This window comes from Silurus aristotelis, assembly GCF_946808225.1.
Source record: "Silurus aristotelis genome assembly, chromosome: 25".
Lineage (NCBI taxonomy): Eukaryota > Metazoa > Chordata > Actinopteri > Siluriformes > Siluridae > Silurus > Silurus aristotelis.
The window spans coordinates 673,374-690,873 of record NC_139598.1 but is presented as its reverse complement, the minus strand read 5'-3'; the positions used below and the strand labels follow the sequence as shown (position 1 = coordinate 690,873).

Genomic DNA, 17,500 nt, shown 5'->3' with positions numbered 1-17,500 from the left:
CAAGTTAGCAGTTATTAAGCCCCTCATTAAAAAACCTAATCTGGATCCAAACACGCTATCGAATTACAGACCAATTTCAAATCTCCCATTTATGTCTAAGATTTTAGAAAAGATTGTCGCTGCCCAGTTATGTAACCACTTGCAGGAGAACAATATCTTTGAAGAGTTTCAGTCAGGTTTTAGGCCCCATCATAGCACAGAAACTGCTCTAGTTAAAATCACTAACGACCTGTTTTTAGCTTCAGACCAAGGCTACATCTCCCTATTAGTTTTACTAGATCTTAGTGCTGCGTTCGACACTATAGATCATGATCTTCTCCTCGATCGCTTACAGAATTACATCGGTATTCAGGGACAGGCATTAAGCTGGTTTAAATCCTACCTGTCCAATCGTTACCATTTCGTAGATTTAAATGGAGAGCTATCCAGCATAATGCTAGTAAATTATGGCGTGCCACAAGGGTCAGTTCTAGGACCCCTGCTTTTTACAATATACATGCTTCCATTAGGAAATATTATTAGAAGGCATGGAATTAGCTTCCATTGTTATGCTGATGATACCCAGCTATATATTTCATCCAAACCAGGCGATACAGCTCAATTAGCTCGCATAACTGAGTGTGTTGAAGAAATAAGAGATTGGATGACCCATAACTTTCTGCTATTAAATTCTGATAAAACGGAGATTTCGCTCATCGGCCCAAAAAATAGTACACAGAAGCTCCAGCATCTCAGCCTGCATTTAGGTGGTTGTTCTGTAACTACTAGTTCAACGGTAAAAGACCTGGAAGTTATTTTAGACAGCAACTTATCTTTTAAAAATCACATCAATCAAGTTACAAAAACAGCCTTCTTTCACCTTAGAAATATTTCTAAGCTAAGAAATATGTTATCTATATCTGATGCAGAGAAGCTCGTCCATGCGTTTATGACCTCTAGAATAGACTACTGTAATGCATTACTAGGTGGATGTCCTGCATCATTAATAAACAAGCTTCAGTTAGTTCAGAATGCCGCAGCAAGAGTTCTTACTAGGTCAAGAAAATACGATCATATAACCCCAATCTTATCGTCCCTACATTGGCTTCCTATTAAGTTTCGAATAGACTACAAACTACTGCTCCTCACTTCTAAAGCACTAAATGGTTTGGCTCCCATGTATCTATCCAGTCTCTTAACACGCTACAATCCGTCACGCTCCCTGAGATCTCAAAACTCTGGGCTTCTAGTAGTTCCTAGAATAGCAAAGTCCACTAAAGGCGGTAGAGCATTTTCACATTTAGCTCCTAAACTCTGGAATAGTCTTCCTGACAGTGTTCGGGGTTCAGATACACTCTCCCAGTTTAAGTGTAGATTAAAAACATATCTTTTTAGCAAAGCCTACACATAACACACATCACACACATCACATCACAACCTTGTGCTCCAGAACATCTGATCACATGCACATTATCAACTTGTGCTGTTAATATCATGAACAGCAGCTACGCTAATTCCTCTCCACTGCTTCTCTTTCTCTCCCCATCCCGAGGCATCCTGAGGTTTGGCCAGCTCCAGTCACATCCCACCTCGTGAAGATTATGGACCTATGGATGATCATGGAGAAGTAGATGCCGAGTGTTTAAAGGCCCTGGCATGGAGAAGCTGATGCTGGATCTATGATGATCACAAATTGTTCTGTATTGTTGAAAGATTTATGACCAAACTCTTGATGTCACCCATATGAGGATGGGTTCCCCTTTGAGTCTGGTTCCTCTCAAGGTTTCTTCCTCATATCATCTAAGGGAGTTTTTCCTTGCCACTGTCGCCACGGCTGCTCATCAGGGACAAACGCACACCATTCACCTTCACTGTTGTTTTCTGTAAAGCTGCTTTGAGACAATGTCTGTTGTGAAAAGCGCTATACAAATAAACTTGACTTGACTTGACTTGACTACAGCAAATGTGTGTGGAAAGAGATGGTTGAAAGGATTCACACTCCGGTGTCCACATACTTTTGGTTAAAATGACATCATTACCATCAGAACTGATTTATTGCACAGGATTTATGCAGAAATGTTTCATGCTGAAAAATGTCACTTTTGTCAACACAAAAAAAAGCATAATGTGTTTGGGATATTTTTTTCATTATTACAGTGAACTTTTCACACACACACACACACACACACACACACACACACACACACACACACACACACACACACACACAATGAGTTCCCTCTGCTGTAACTCATTAACAGAACCAGTTTGTGTGACTTTGTGTGTTTTTGTCCTCCAGTCTCGGCCCTGAGCTAAGAATAGCAGGGGAACAAAAACGCAAGATTACTGCAGAGAGAGAGAGAGAGAGAGAGAGAGAGAGAGAGAGAGAGAGGGAGAGAGAGGGACAGAGAGAGAGAGAGAGAGAGAGAAAGAGAGAGAGAGAGAGAGGGAGAGAGAGAGAGAGGGAGAGAGAGAGAGGGAGAGAGAAAGAGAGAGAGAGAAAGAGAGAGAGAGAGAGAGAGAGAGAGAGAGAGAGAGAGAGAGAGAGAGAGAGAAAGAGAGAGAGAGAGAGAGAGAGAGAGAGAGAGAGGGAGAGAGAGAGAGAAAGAGAGAGAGAGAGAGAGAGAGAGAGAGAGAGAGAGAGAGAGAGAGAGAGAGAGAGAGAGAGACGAGATTGAGGTCTCACAGCATACAGTGGCTCTGTGCCCAAAAAACTCTGTGCTCCTCCTCTTTCCCTCAGAAACAGCAGAACCCTGTGATAGAGGAAGAAGAAACACGCTGCTGTTCCACAGAAAATCACGTAATAAAATACGGAAATGTTGCTGTGTGATCTGCCTGGAGACAGAGGGAGTGGAGCAGCCTGCTGCAAACCAACACCCTGCTGAACACGGCCCTAACCCTTTCCTTCAAACACACACACACACACACACACACACACATACACACACACACACACACACACACACACACACACACACAGAATCTCTGTGTGTTTAACGGCTGTTATTCTCCGTCGCGTGACTTCGTCATGGCAGTTGAGCTCATTACAGAACTGCACCTCCACTTCCACAGCCGTTTCACACAACTAACAATGACACACACTTTTATACACACACACACACACACACACACACACACACACAGACACACACAGACACACAGACAGACATAATGACGGATTGTTTTGCCCGATTGCGTTCAGACCAGTTCCAAAGTTCACCGGTGAAGAAAAAAAGAAAAGTCACAGCCGTACAGAAAAACAAAGAGCATGTGGCCACACACACAGAAACACACACACACACACAAACACACACACACACACAAATATACAGTGAGGAAAATATGTATTTGAACACCCTTCTATTTTGCAAGTTCTCCCACTTAGAAATCATGGAGGGGTCTGAAATTGTCATCGTAGGTGCATGTCCACTGTGAGAGACATAATCTAAAAAAAAAAAATCCAGAAATCACAATTTATGATTTTTAAACTAATTATTTGTATGATACAGCTGCAAATAAGTATTTGAACACCTGTCTATCAGCTAGAATTCTGACCCTCAAAGACCTGTTAGTCTGCCTTTAAAATGTCCACCTCCACTACATTTATTATCCTAAATTAGATGCACCTGTTTGAGCTCGTTAGCTGCATAAAGACACCTGTCCACCCCATACAATCAGTAAGAATCCAACTACTAACATGGCCAAGACCAAAGAGCTGTCCAAAGACACTAGAGACAAAATTGTACACCTCCACAAGGCTGGAAAGGGCTACGGGGAAATTGCCAAGCAGCTTGGTGAAAAAAGGTCCACTGTTGGAGCAATCATTAGAAAATGGAAGAAGCTAAACATGACTGTCAATCTCCCTCGGACTGGGGCTCCATGCAAGATCTCACCTCGTGGGGTCTCAATGATCATAAGGAAGGTGAGAAATCAGCCCAGAACTACACGGGAGGAGCTGGTCAATGACCTGAAAAGAGCTGGGACCACCGTTTCCAAGGTTACTGTGGGTAATACACTAAGACGTCATGGTTTGAAATCATGCATGGCACGGAAGGTTCCCCTGCTTAAACCAGCACATGTCCAGGCACGTCTTAAGTTTGCCAGTGGCCATTTGGATGATCCAGAGGAGTCATGGGAGAAAGTCATGTGGTCAGATGAGACCAAAATAGAACTTTTGGGTCATAATTCCACTAAACGTTTTTGGAGGAAGAAGAATGATGAGTACCATCCCAAGAACACCATCCCTACTGTGAAGCATGGGGGTGGTAGCATCATGCTTTGGGGGTGTTTTTCTGCACATGGGACAGGGCGACTGCACTGTATTAAGGAGAGGATGACCGGGGCCATGTATTGCGAGATTTTGGGGAATAACCTCCTTCCCTCAGTTAGAGCATTGAAGATGGGTCGAGGCTGGGTCTTCCAACATGACAATGACCCGAAGCACACAGCCAGGATAACCAAGGAGTGGCTCTGTAAGAAGCATATCAAGGTTCTGGCGTGGTCTAGCCAGTCTCCAGACCTAAACCCAATAGAGAATCTTTGGAGGGAGCTCAAACTCAGCCAGAAACCTGACTGATCTAGAGAAGATCTGTGTGGAGGAGTGGGCCAAAATCCCTCCTGCAGTGTGTGCAAACCTGGTGAAAAACTACAGGAAACGTTTGACCTCTGTAATTGCAAACAAAGGCTCCTGTACCAAATATTAACATTGACTTTCTCAGGTGTTCAAATACTTATTTGCAGCTGCATCATACAAATAAATAGTTTAAATATCATATATTGTGATTTCTGGATTTTTTTTTTTAGATTATGTCTCTCACAGTGGACATGCACCTACGATGACAATTTCAGACCCTCCATGATTTCTAAGTGGGAGAACTTGCAAAATAGCAGCGTGTTCAAATACTTATTTTCCTCACTGAATATATATTTGTGTGTTTTGTGCTGTTTACATGTATAATCTTGGCCTGATTATAGTTCATTCTTTTGACCTGTATAAGAACATGTTGGATCACAGTCCAATCAGCACTGTATCGGATTAGTATTGGACCTCCATAGATTCTAAACTGAAGATTATTAGATTAGAATCAGATCTAAATATTGGATCAGCATCAGATCATTATTAGATCTATCAGACTGGAATTGAAATATATCAAAATAAATCATTATTGGATCAGTATCAGTACTGGGTTAGTGTTAGATCAGTATTGGAGTGGTTTTGATCCCTGGATTGGATCACTATTAGATCAGTACTGGATCAGTTTTGGGTCAGTGTTGGATCAATGTTGGATTAGTGTTTTATAAGTATTGGATCAGTATTAAATGAGTGTCTGATCAGTATTGGATCAGTTCTGGATCAGTGCTGAATCTGTATTGGATCAGTGTCAGATCAGTGTTGAATAACTACTGGATCATTATAAGATCAGTACCAAATCAGTGTTAGATATGTTTTAGATAATTGTTGGCTCAGTATGAGATTTGTTTTGGATCAGTACTGTATCAGTTTGTATAATTAATTCATACACCAAACCTCAAATCTCTCTCTCTCGCTCTCGCTCTCTCTCTCTCTCTCTCTCTCTCTATACCTCACCAGGTGTTCTTTTCATGTTTGTTCTTGTCTTTGTAGAGAGAAATCATGCTACGAGCTACATTTCGTTCTTGTGGATGCAGAATTAAAATGTTGAGTAAGTGAAATGGGTAGAGAGAGAGTCACAGGCAGGCTGGCAGGAGGGAGACCGAGGTGATCCGGATTAAACAGATCTGATCTTTGGTCTTGTTTTACACAAGGAACTAAACACAGAATACTGAAGCACAACACAAAGAAACGGCGAGACGTCACGTCTCACAAGAAGCTCCCGCTGATCACGCGGCTTTTACACAGCTTATTAAAACCTTTCTGTTTTTTTCCAACCTCCTTCTTCGTTACATTCCTGCAGTCAAACGTCTCGTCTCTGTGTGTAAAAGCACAACGAGGACGAGACCTGAGGAGATGAAGGACACACTCGATTGCTTTTCACTCATCACACATTTATATACTTGCCCAATGCTAGCTTGCTAATTGCATGTTGCTAATTTAAGATATGTGAATACTTTTTTTTTCATTCCTGACTCCAGTTTCTTTCTGGAGCAACCCTGAGCACTTCTTTTTAGATCCCAATGTAGTAATATGAGGTGTATCAAGAAGATTCAAGACAGAAGTTTTGAGAAGTTTCGAGATGGAAGCAAACGGCTGCACGCACAGTCACAGGGAGCGCCAACCTTTATAAGTCCTGTGTACATCGCCAGCTGTGCAACTGGTGCTATTCTGCATTACCACGCCTGCTGTTCTGACCACGTGTGCACCCGATCACCGAGCTCCTCACACATGAACAGCATGATCTCACTTCCGCACCCACACTACTCGCCAGATTTAGCTCTTGCAGACTTCACCCTCTGCCAAAGATGAAGATCCAGTTTAAAGGTCGTCGTTTGGACACCTTAGTGGAGATCAAGCTCGAATTGCAGAAGGAAGACTTTTAGAACACGTTCGAGAAGAACGCTAGGAACTGTATTGCTGTGCAAGGAAACTATTTTGAAGGGATAGTGTGGAAGCATCGATAAATTCTTGTAAACAGAGCGAGTCTCAAAGCGTTTTGATACCACCTTGCACTAATAGAAATCTTATAACTAGCCATAATCATTAACCTTCCAAAGAACACCATACAGATCATACCTGCGTGGGCGTGTGCGAGGAGACATCATTTCATTGCCCAGGACGTGGTAACGCCGTGCCTCATGGAGCAGCTGGTAGCACTCTGGAGCATTCTGGATGAGCTGATCTCCTTCAACGGTCTGCACGAAGTAGTTTGGGTGGAGCAGCGGCAGGCGAACGTGTGTCAGGAGGTCTCGGAGGACGGCGCGACGGTGCTCAATGTCATAATAAACCCAGCGCATGACGGCCTCGAACACTGTCTCCTCCTTCCCGATGGCCAGCTCGTCGCTGGAGATGTATTCCTCAAGCTCGTCCCGGCGCAGGTCCAGGAACTCCTCATGCTGCGCCACATCGGCAAAGCTCTGCAGAGCGTAGTTACGACAGCGGTTAGCCAGCTGCTTGAGCGAGTGAGCATCAGCGAACCTCTGAATGCCCAGGCAGTTGCACGGGTCCAGCTGGTCTTCCAGAAACTTGGCACAAGCGTCACGCAGCGTCCCAATCTGGAACAAGCTGGACGTCTCAAACAGGAACTGCACGTTGTCGGTGGTGATGTGAGCCCGGCCCGTGTACACGTACTGCAGGAAGGTGTCCATGGCGTCTGCACGGATGCCGTTGATCTCCACCAGCATGGCGCGGCTCTCGCGGTGGTCGTTACAAAACATGGCGCGGAAGTAGCTGCTGCAGGCTGACAGCATGGCGCGGTGACAGGGGAACTCACGTCCCTCCACGCTGATCACCACATCAGTGAAGAGACGGCCGTCACGAAACTCGTTCAACATCTGGAGGATGCTGTCTGCATGACTTGGGCCAGAGGAGAAGTCAAACACATCGTGACTGCTCAAAGTTTTTGTGTCCATCTCCAGAACTTTGCGCTTGACGGCCGGAGACTCATGGACACCCGACTCCTCCCGGGCTAGCCGCCTTCCCAGGATCAGTACCATGGCAGACAGATTGGATCAGGCCTGAGGCCCAGGCACAGAAACAGGAGGAGGAACTAGATCTGCTGAGAAGAAGAGAAAGAAGATTCAACAACACCACCATATTTACCGGTGTGAGATTACAAAAATGAACATTCTCTTTACGATCTAAACTGCAAATTTGTGATAAACCTGTTAATCCTTGTTAACAGGTGTAACGTTCCTCTGCAGGGTTTAATGAGACACGGTGCAGTTTATGCCAGGAGACATTAAATACGAGACATCGTCCTCATTTACTTCTCGCACTCTTCTTTTCTTTTTTACGTGTTATTCAAGACATGGCTTAGGGGCAGCAGGTGCACTCACCTGGGGAGCCTTGTGCACGTGGCCCTGGTTCACCTGCTGCCTCCTAGTGTTCATACACACTCACACATGGGTTATAAATAAAAAACTGAAACACACACACACACACACACACACACACACACACAAAAGCTAGCATAGAATTTCATAAAAGAATCAAATGGTTCCTCACCAGATAAAGCTACAACTGTGAACAAACCTGATATCCTGGTGTCATTTTCTGGGGTTTGAGCTGTAGTTTTTTTTATCTGCCTGCTGCATGTGTTTATTTCTTATTTTGTTCTAAACTTTACTTTAGAAACAAATCCAAACACCTCACTTATATCTAATACATACATAATAATAAATTCTAAATCGTATTGTTCTCCAGAAGATCAACAAAAGATCAATAAAATATCAAGAACAGATCAAAAACAGATCAAAAACAGATCAATAACTTGATTAATAACTGATCAAAAGCAGATGAGACTCAGATCAATAACTGATCAGGAACAGATGAGTAAAAGCTCAAGAGCAGATCAGAAACGGATCAACAGCAGAATAATAACAGATCAGCATTATATCAATAAAGGATCAACAACAGATTAGGAGCAGATCAATAACTGAATCCCTCAGTAGTTTAGTCACCTGTCCGAACTGATAACTCTGAATTCTGGGAAATCAATAATAAGCTCTTGATGTAAATTTAGATGTAAACAATGAAGCAGGAGGTGAAAGTTGACACGTGTTTGAGCAGATCACCTTCACAATGCGACATCTGCGTTTATTCTATTCATAATAAAGAACTAAGTTTTTCTACAATTTAAACCACTTCGGATGGTGGAGATTTAAATCTGCTGATGAGTGCTGGGTGAAGAACAGCCGAATAAATCAAATCAAACAAATAAAATACAGAAAAATAAATACAATTCATAAAATAAATAAATGGAGCCATTTGCGGCAATTAATCAGAATTTACCTTTAAAACAGGCTGAAGTTTGATCTGAATTTTTTTAAAGCTTTTTTTCTTTGAAGTAAATTTCCTCTTTCTTGTTTCTTTCTTCTTTCTCTTAGAGCTGAGGTTTCACTCTGTTCAGTGCGCAATTCTCTCTCTCTCTCTCTCTCTCTCTCTCTCTCTCTCTCTCTCTCTCTCATCCACCTCCCACCGCATCCTCAATCCAACCACACACCAGAACCCATCAGCCCACAGTAAGGAGGATTGTGGGAGTTGTAGTGTGTAACCCTATTGATCTCTCCGTTATACACACTGCTTTGTACTACAGAGTAAAACCCCGCCTTCCATATGAAGTCAGATTGCCACATGGCAGCTGGTGTTTACAAACAGCTGGAGGGCGTGTGGACGGAAATGTGATTTAAACTGATCATCCAGTTCCACCAAAATCATCAACCTCTAACACTAAGCCGGCCCAGTACCCCTGCACCACTGGGTTTATTGGGTTCTCCAGATGTTTTAATTTCATAAAGGAGAACAATTTCGTGCAGCACCATTAGAGTTTATAAGAAAAAAAAACTAAAGAACCCTCCAGGATGCTCCACTGAAGCTTTTCAAAAGTGTACACTGTCAGCAAAGTGTTCCTCAAGGGTTCCTCGCTGCCTAATTGAGTTCCATTTATAATCTCTATTCAAACCAGAGAACCCTTCAGGAGGCTTTCTAAAGCCTAACATAAGCATGAAAGTCTTATTAATGGGTTCTTCAGGGGTTCTGTGGACCATGCTTAGATTCATATAGATGTTTTATTTGCAACCTCTAAAGATTAAACATTAGGTTCTAGGATACTTCATAGAATCTCAATGGAAGTGTTTAATCAGAGAACAAAAATCCTTTTCAATGTTTCTAGAAGATCTCAACAGAAAAAGCCTCAAGCGTGTTTCAGGATCGTTGTAAAGGGAACTAATGAGAAACACACTGATTACTGGGTTCCTGAGTGAGGTGTTCTTGCTTGAGGACAGGTTTTTTCTCTTCAGCTAAAAAACATTCCCAGTAATTTGTTCCAGGAAGTTGAGAGGGAAAAATAGATCTCTTTTTCTTTTCTGTCTTCTCGAAGCCTGAGGGTAGCCTGCTGAAATCCTCCAGGAAATTCCACAAGAACTCTAAAAGGAAACAAATATTCAAATAAAAACTAAAACACGTCTTCTTCTTCCTCTTCTTCCTCTTCTTCCTCTTCTTCTTCTTCTTCTTCTTCACTAGCACTCTGCTGTATTGATTTATTGTCAGAGATAAAGAGCACAAGGGCAAATCTTTTTCTAAGAGCGTTCTAGCTTTGAGCATCCATGTCCAAAGAGTTCCATAAAGTTCTAGGTTCAGATTTAGCACAGGTTTAATAATACAGACTTCTGAATGTCCAATTTTTTTCCTGACTGATCCCTGAGACGTCTCTTTACCTGGAACAGTCCTCAATAAAATCTAATTCTATTAAATCTGTCTCGGTTCTGTTCAGTGATTACATTTCATAAAAACATCATCAAACATCACAGAACATCATTATCATCTTCATCATCAACTTTATCATCATCATCATCCTGGTGGATATGAAATCATTTCAGAAGTAAATTCTTCCTTTTTCCATTTTAATGTCTTAGTAATAGATCCACAGCGCCCTCTAGTGGTAGCAGAGATTTCCACATTTTGTTATGATACAGTTTTTTTCCAAAATGGATTAAATGCATTATTTTCCTCAAAATTGATTGCCACTGATCATCCCTGAGATGTATCTACAATTAGATTGAAGTCCACCTGTGGTAAATTCAGCTGATTGGACATGATGTGGAAAGGCACACACCTGTCTATAGACGGTCCCACAGTTACAGTGCATTTTAGAGCACAATCCAAGCCATGAAGTCCAGGGAACCAGGACTCTTCGTAAAACGTAGCTTCCTGGCCAAACTGAGTGATCGGGGGAGAGGGTCCTTAGACAGAGAGGTGACCAATAACCCGATGGTCACTCTGAAACAGAACCAGTGTTTCTCTGTGGAGAGAGGGGAACCTTTCAGAAGAACAACCATCTCTGCATCACTGCACCAGTCAGGCCTGTATGGTAGAGTGTCCAGACAGAAGCCACACCTGGAGTTTTACAAAAGGCAGCTGAAGGACGCGTTGGCCTGAATGCCAGGCATCATGTCATCACCTGGCCAATAACATCCCTACTGTGAAGCATGGTGGTGGCAGCATCATGCTGTGGAGATGTTTTTTCAGCAGCAGGAACTGGGTGACCAGTCAAGATCAAGGAAAAGATGAATGCAGAAATGTACAGTTCATCTTCCAACAGGACAACGATCCTCAGCACACAGCCAAGAAAACAAAGAAGTGGCTACAGGACTCTGTAAATGTCCTTCAGTGGCCCAGTCAGAGTCCAGATAGATCTATCTATCTATCTATCTATCTATCTATCTATCTATCTATCTATCTATCTATCTATCTATCTATCTATCTATCTATCTATCTATCTATCTATCTATCTATCTATCTATCTATCTGCACCTTATAAATATATATAATAAACTAAAATACTGTAACAAAAACAAATCCACTGAATAACAATTTTGTAAAACTAATCTAATATTATAAAATGCTATAAAACTTATATTTTATAATATAAAAAGAATTCACCAGAAATCTGTAACCGAATTTAATCTACAGGGATGTGGTGCTTCCTTATAAATAATATACCATAACATAAACAAACAAACAAACATACAAACAACAAACAAATAAATGAATAAATATTCAGAATAATTTAGAATACTGACCCCTTTCATAAGGCGCTTGTGACACTAGGGGGCGCTCAAAGTAAATCCAAAATACACCTCCTAAATAATGTATTATTATTATTATTATTATTATTATTATTATTATTATTATTATTATTATTATTATTATTAATGATAATTATAATAATAATAATAATATCATTTTGTTCGAAGAAATAATATATATATATTTTAAAATCTGAAGTTTCCCAGAATGAAACGCTGTCAACTTTTACAATACAAAAAAATTAATTTATATATATATATATATATATATATATATATATAGAGAGAGAGAGAGAGAGAGAGAGAGAGAGAGAGAGAGAGAGAGAGAGAGAAAGGGAAGGAAATCTTGTCACGTGACTTCCTCTGCTCGCCAGGTAGCTTGTTCTCGCGAGAGTTTAGATTTTTCTTCCACGGACTCAGTGGCGCCTCCTGCAGGCGGTATGAGGTTGTTACTGGGACAGGGCGGTGTGTGTGTGTATGTGTGTGTGTGTGTGTGTGTAACGGAGCAGCGGCCACATCACACAGTTCTTCTCCTCCGCTGCATCACCGCCGCGCTCCTTTCATCTGTGCGCGTGAGAGTAGCGGAGCGCGAGCGGTGCCCCGGTGCGCGTGCACGGAGTGTATTAGAGTGGCGTTTCGGTGTTTTCCTCCCCGTCATTTTTCCTCCACTGTGTCTTTCTCTTTCTCTCTGCGTCCCGGAGCGCCACCAACTCCCCCCGAGCTGGAGCTTCACTCTTCTTCTTCTTCTTCTTACTTTATTCCTTTTTATTTATAATATTCCGAGAGCTCGAGCCCTCAGTCTCCGGGAGGATCACGCGGCGGAGATCAAGTTTATAAATGGGTGAGTAAGGCGATGTCTACTGTGTGTGTGTGTGTGTGTGTGTGTGTGTGTGTGTGTGTGTGTGTGTGTGTGTGTGTGTGTGTGTGTGTGTGTGTGTGTGTGTGTGTGCTGGGCATTGTGTTCACTCCGGACTCACGCGTCCCGTTATTCAGATGGAACAGTGGCCTCCATCAGGAGCTCGAGTCTAAACCTAAAGCCGTGTTTCCTCCTGAAGCTTAATACGAAGGCGCTGTATTTGTGTCACTCTCCTCATCGCTCTCTCTCTCTCTCTCTCTCTCTCTCTCTCTCTCTCTCTCACACACACACACACACACACACACACACACACACACACACTACGAAGTTTTTTTTTTTTTATCAGAAAAGAAATCAGATTATAAAAACACAACAAGAAAACATCAAAAGAAAAAGCTCGTTCTATAATCGGATATCCGCCGTTTCTGTACAGGAAGTGCACTTGCGCTCATGCAAAAAAAAAAAAAAAAAGTGCTTGGACACAAAATTACAGACTAATAAACTAATACATTGATACTTTATTGTTTCCATAGTAACGGTTCGCACGCACAGGCTCCATGAACAATAATAACGGAAGAAAGGAGTCTCCAGTGTCAGGGCTTTGTAACTGTAACTACAGGCACAGTGTCACTTTCAGCCTGCTGCTAATAAGACACACCTTTTACCATTCACACACACACACACACACACACACACACACACACACACACACACACACACATACATTAATGTTGGATGTTGATGAAGTTTACACTGTAAACCACAAACTTCACCCTCAGAATCACCATGTGTTCATGTGTGTGTCTTAATGTGTTTGCATGTGGATGAGTTTGTGTGTGGATGAGTTTGTGTTGATGTGTTTGTGTGTTGATGTGTTTGTGAGTTTGTGTTGAATATGTTTGTGTTTTGATGTTTGTGTTTTAGTGTGTGTTGATGTGTTTGTGTGTCGATTTGCTTGTGTGTTTGTGTGTGTTGATGTGTTTGTGTGTGTTGATGTTTGTGTGTTAGTGTGTGTTTGTGTGTTGATGTGCTTGTGTATTTGTGTGTCTCTGTTTTCCAGTCATTTGAGGTGTTCAGGGTTTGTTACCAGGAAGCTTGCAGATATGGAGTGTGTGTGTGTGTGTGTGTGTGTGTGTGTGTGTGTGTGTGTGTGTGTGTGTGTGTGTGTGTGTGAGAGAGAGAGATATTTTGAGCTGTGAGGAGAAGCTCCATATGTTCAGATGATAAACATTGTTTTGGCCATTGTGTGGTTGCATTGTATTGTGATTTATTGTGTTGTATTTAGTTATGATGTTGTGTTGTTATGTTGTGTTTTTGTGCTAAAGAGTTGATACGTGTGTGTGTGTGTGTGTGTGTGTGTGTGTGTGTGTGTGTGTGTGTGTGTGTGTGTGTGTGTGTGGTACAGAGAGTGTTGTATTGTGTTGTATTATGTTATTACTGTGTTGTGTTATGTATTTGTGTAGTTGTGTGTCAGAGTTAATACGTGTGTGTGTGTGTGTGTGTGTGTGTGTGTGTGTGTGTGTGTGTGTGTGTGTGTGTGGTGCAGAGAGCGTCAGTGTGTGGTTGATGTACTCGAGCGCTGATTCACACTGAGAGAGAGGTCTGCTTCCTTTTTTGTGCACTTTTGCAGAAGAGCAGTGATCCAGCGTGCACAACTTCTGTGCTGCAGTGAGAACAAAATACGCAACAACGACAACGACGACAATATCAACACTGAGTTTCCTGTCTTTCACCCTCTCTCTCTCTCTCTCTCTCTCTTTCACTCACTCTTTCTCACTCTCTCTCTCTCTTTTACTCACTCTTTCTCACTCTCTCTCTCTCTTTCACTCACTCTTTCTCACTCTCTCTCTCTCTCTTTCACTCACTCTTTCTCACTCTCTCTCTCTCTCTTTCACTCACTCTTTCTCTCTCTCTCTCTCTCTCTCTCTCTCTCTCTCTCTCTCTCTCTCTCTCTCTCTCTCTCTCTCTTTCACTCACTCTTTCTCACTCTCTCTCTCTCTCTCTTTCACTCACTCTTTCTCACTCTTTCTCACTCTCTCTCTCTCTCTCTCTCTCTCTCTCTTTCTCTTTCACTCACTCTTTCTCACTCTTTCTCTCTCCCTCTCTTTCACTCACTCTTTCTCACTCTTTCTCTCTCTTTCACTCACTCTTTTTCTCACTCTCTCTCTCTCTTTCACTCACTCTTTCTCACTCTCTCTCTCTCTCTTTCACTCACTCTTTCTCACTCTCTCTCTCTCTCTTTCACTCACTCTTTCTCACTCTCTCTCTCTCTCTCTTTCACTCACTCTTTCTCACTCTCTCTCTCTCTCTCTCTTTCACTCACTCTTTCTCACTCTCTCTCTCTCTCTTTCACTCACTCTTTCTCACTCTTTCTCTCTCTTTCTCTCTCTCTATCACTCTCTCTCTTTTTCACTCACTCTTTCTCTCTCTCTCTTTTTCTCTCTCTCTCTCACACACTCACTCTTTCTCACTCTTTCTCTCTCATTTACTCTTTCTCACTCTCTCTCTCTCTCTCTCTCTCTCTCTCTCTCTCACTCTTTCTCACTCTTTCTCTCACTCTCTCTCTCTCTCTCTCTCTCTCTCTCTCTCTCTCTCTCTCTCTCTCTCACTCTTTCTCACTCTTTCTCTCACTCTCTCTCTCTCTCTCTCTCTCTCTCTATCTCTGTAAAACTCAGAACTCAGGACTTTTTTCTCTGTTTAATTAATATTCATGAATATTTAAATCAGGGGCTGTAGTTACTTGAATTGAGCAGATTTCCCGGTCAGAGTCGACATTTACATCCTTGTCAGCAGTGAAAATATGATGCTTTGCTAGAAACCATGGCAACTGCCCATGCCTTCATCACTGACGTTAGCTTCGGCTTGCTAGTTCACGAACCGACTGAGGACCCGAGTTCTTAGAGACCCGAACCAAAATACAACAAAACAACACACATGTCTCAGAAATGTGCTGCTGGATTTCTTTTTCTTACACACACACACATTGATGTGTGTGTTGGTGCGTGTTGCTGTGTGTGTTGTGTGTGTTGATGTGTGTGTTGATGTGTGCACATCAACACACACACATGTTTATGAAGTTTTTACAATGCAGCTTCAGCACAATCCTCTTATACTCTGTGTGTGTGTGTGTGTGTGTGTGTGTGTGTGTGTGTGTGTGTGCGTGCGTGCGTGCGTGCGTGCGTGCGTGCGTGCGTGCGTGCGTGCGTGCGTGCGTGTGTGTGTGTGTGGACCCGTTCACATGATTGTAATTTGTTCACATACTTGATAAATAGATAAATTCGATGCATGGACTGAAATCACGCTGAAAATCACGAGTTTAAATAAAAACATTCAGAGAATAAAAGAATCCCGACACTGAACTCGGATCTTTACTATAAAAATAAAAGCAAAAGGAAAAAAACGGAAGAACGCTTTTAAAAACGTTACAGAAGGTGGAACGTGGAGGAACATCAGTGATGGATAAAACCGGTGCTTTTTTATTAGCTTTTATTAAAGACAGATAAAATGTCAGAGACTCCAGATGTGATGCCACGTTGCAGATGTTTTACTTTCCCTCTCTTTCTCCTCCTCTCTCTGAGGAACCTGAATTAACTCACACTTTAAACATGTGTCTGAACAAAGCTTTGCACGTTGTGTGTGTGTGTGTGTGTGTGTGTGTGTGTGTGTGTGTGTGTGTGTGTGTGTGAGAGAGAGATCTTCTCGTTATAATCGCTCCTCTAGCCGCTCCTCGTACATCTCCGAGACGTCTCCATAACAGTTTGGATTTTTGGAATATTTTACAGCGAGCTGATGTTTCTCAGGTGTGAGAGATGTTCACACTCCAGCGTTTGTGTTTTTGTTATGTTGGAAGTCGTCTCCCTGTGGTTGGTTTGACCTCAGTTTCTCTAATCCGCGATATATCTCAGGGTTTTTTCCCGCCGCAGTGAGAACTGTGTGCGCTATTTAAAGATGCAGGATGTTCACAGCGAGCTATAGATGATCGCCGCATCAAAACCACCTTCCTGACGTGTCTCGCTTCTGCTCGGGTCACGATGCGTCGCTTCTGAACCGGTCGTGATTTTCTGGTTCTGATGCTGGATCTGTGATGATCACAAATGCTGAGCTTATAAAACTAGGAGCTACTGACCATATAGACTGTATAAGACTGCAGAAAGAACATCACTTATAATCTTATACTCCAGTACTCATGTTAGTTCTCACTCTCCAGTGTTCTGTATTGTTGAAAGATTTATGATCAAACTCTTGATGTCACCCAAATGAGGATGGGTTCCCCTTTTGAGTCTGGTTCCTCTCAAGGTTTCTTCCTCATAACATCTAAGGGAGTTTTTCCTTGCCACTGTCGCCACGGCTGCTCATCAGGGATAAACACACCATTCACCTTCACTGTGGATTTCTTTAAAGCTGCTTTGAGACGATGTCTGTTGTGAAAAGCGCTATACAAATAAACTTGACTTGAGTTGATTCGCAGAAGGTCTGACGTTTTCATAGTAACCAATGTGCTAATAATCAGCACGTTTTACAGCATCCATGTTTTATGTAACGTGTAGAAAAGGAGACTCCAGTGCCACCGCTTCATGAGAGAGAGAAGAGTGTGTGGTGAAGGAACGTGTGTTTATAGCTGCTATAACGTAGGTGAAGAGAAGAAACTGACTCGTCTGATAGATGACTGATGAGATCTGAACACTGATTGGCTGATCAATAATTTTCCTAATTAGTGGACGGCGATGTGAATGACCTTTAATGAAACTCATTCTCACAGCGAATTTTAATAGTGTTTAAATTCTCATCATGACTATGATGGTGATGATGAAGATGATGATAAAGATGATGAAGAAGATGATGATGATGATGATAAAGACGATGATAATAATAATGATGGTGATGATGATAATAAAGACGATGATGATGGTGATGATGCAGGTGATTATGATGAGGATGAGGATG

The 17,500-nt window shown here is 42.2% G+C and overlaps 2 protein-coding genes and 1 long non-coding RNA gene across 6 annotated transcripts in view; 1 reads left to right on the top strand and 2 right to left on the bottom strand.

Annotated features, from left to right (window-relative positions):
- klhl24b (kelch-like family member 24b) overlaps positions 1-9,132 on the bottom strand; it is a 20,340-nt gene extending 11,208 nt beyond the window's left edge. Inside the window, exons 1-2 of one of the 2 annotated variants that reach the window (XM_083529631.1) lie at positions 8,906-9,132; positions 6,689-7,670 (exon numbers count right to left, since the gene is read on the bottom strand). In XM_083529631.1, coding sequence (XP_083385757.1) covers positions 6,689-7,608 — 920 coding nt within the window. In that variant the 5' untranslated portion in view covers positions 7,609-7,670; positions 8,906-9,132. The remainder of the gene's footprint in view (positions 1-6,688; positions 7,671-8,905) is intronic. The other variant, XM_083529632.1, reaches the window with a different exon arrangement.
- LOC310719689 overlaps positions 1-17,500 on the bottom strand; it is a 154,481-nt gene that overhangs the window by 11,208 nt on the left and 125,773 nt on the right. The window lies entirely within an intron of this gene.
- Positions 12,134-17,500, top strand: part of sh3kbp1 (SH3-domain kinase binding protein 1) — a 40,419-nt gene continuing 35,052 nt past the window's right edge. For all 3 annotated transcript variants that reach the window (XM_083529629.1, XM_083529628.1, XM_083529627.1), the window contains exon 1: positions 12,134-12,541. In XM_083529629.1, the coding sequence (XP_083385755.1) occupies positions 12,538-12,541 (4 nt within the window). In that variant the 5' untranslated portion in view covers positions 12,134-12,537. The remainder of the gene's footprint in view (positions 12,542-17,500) is intronic.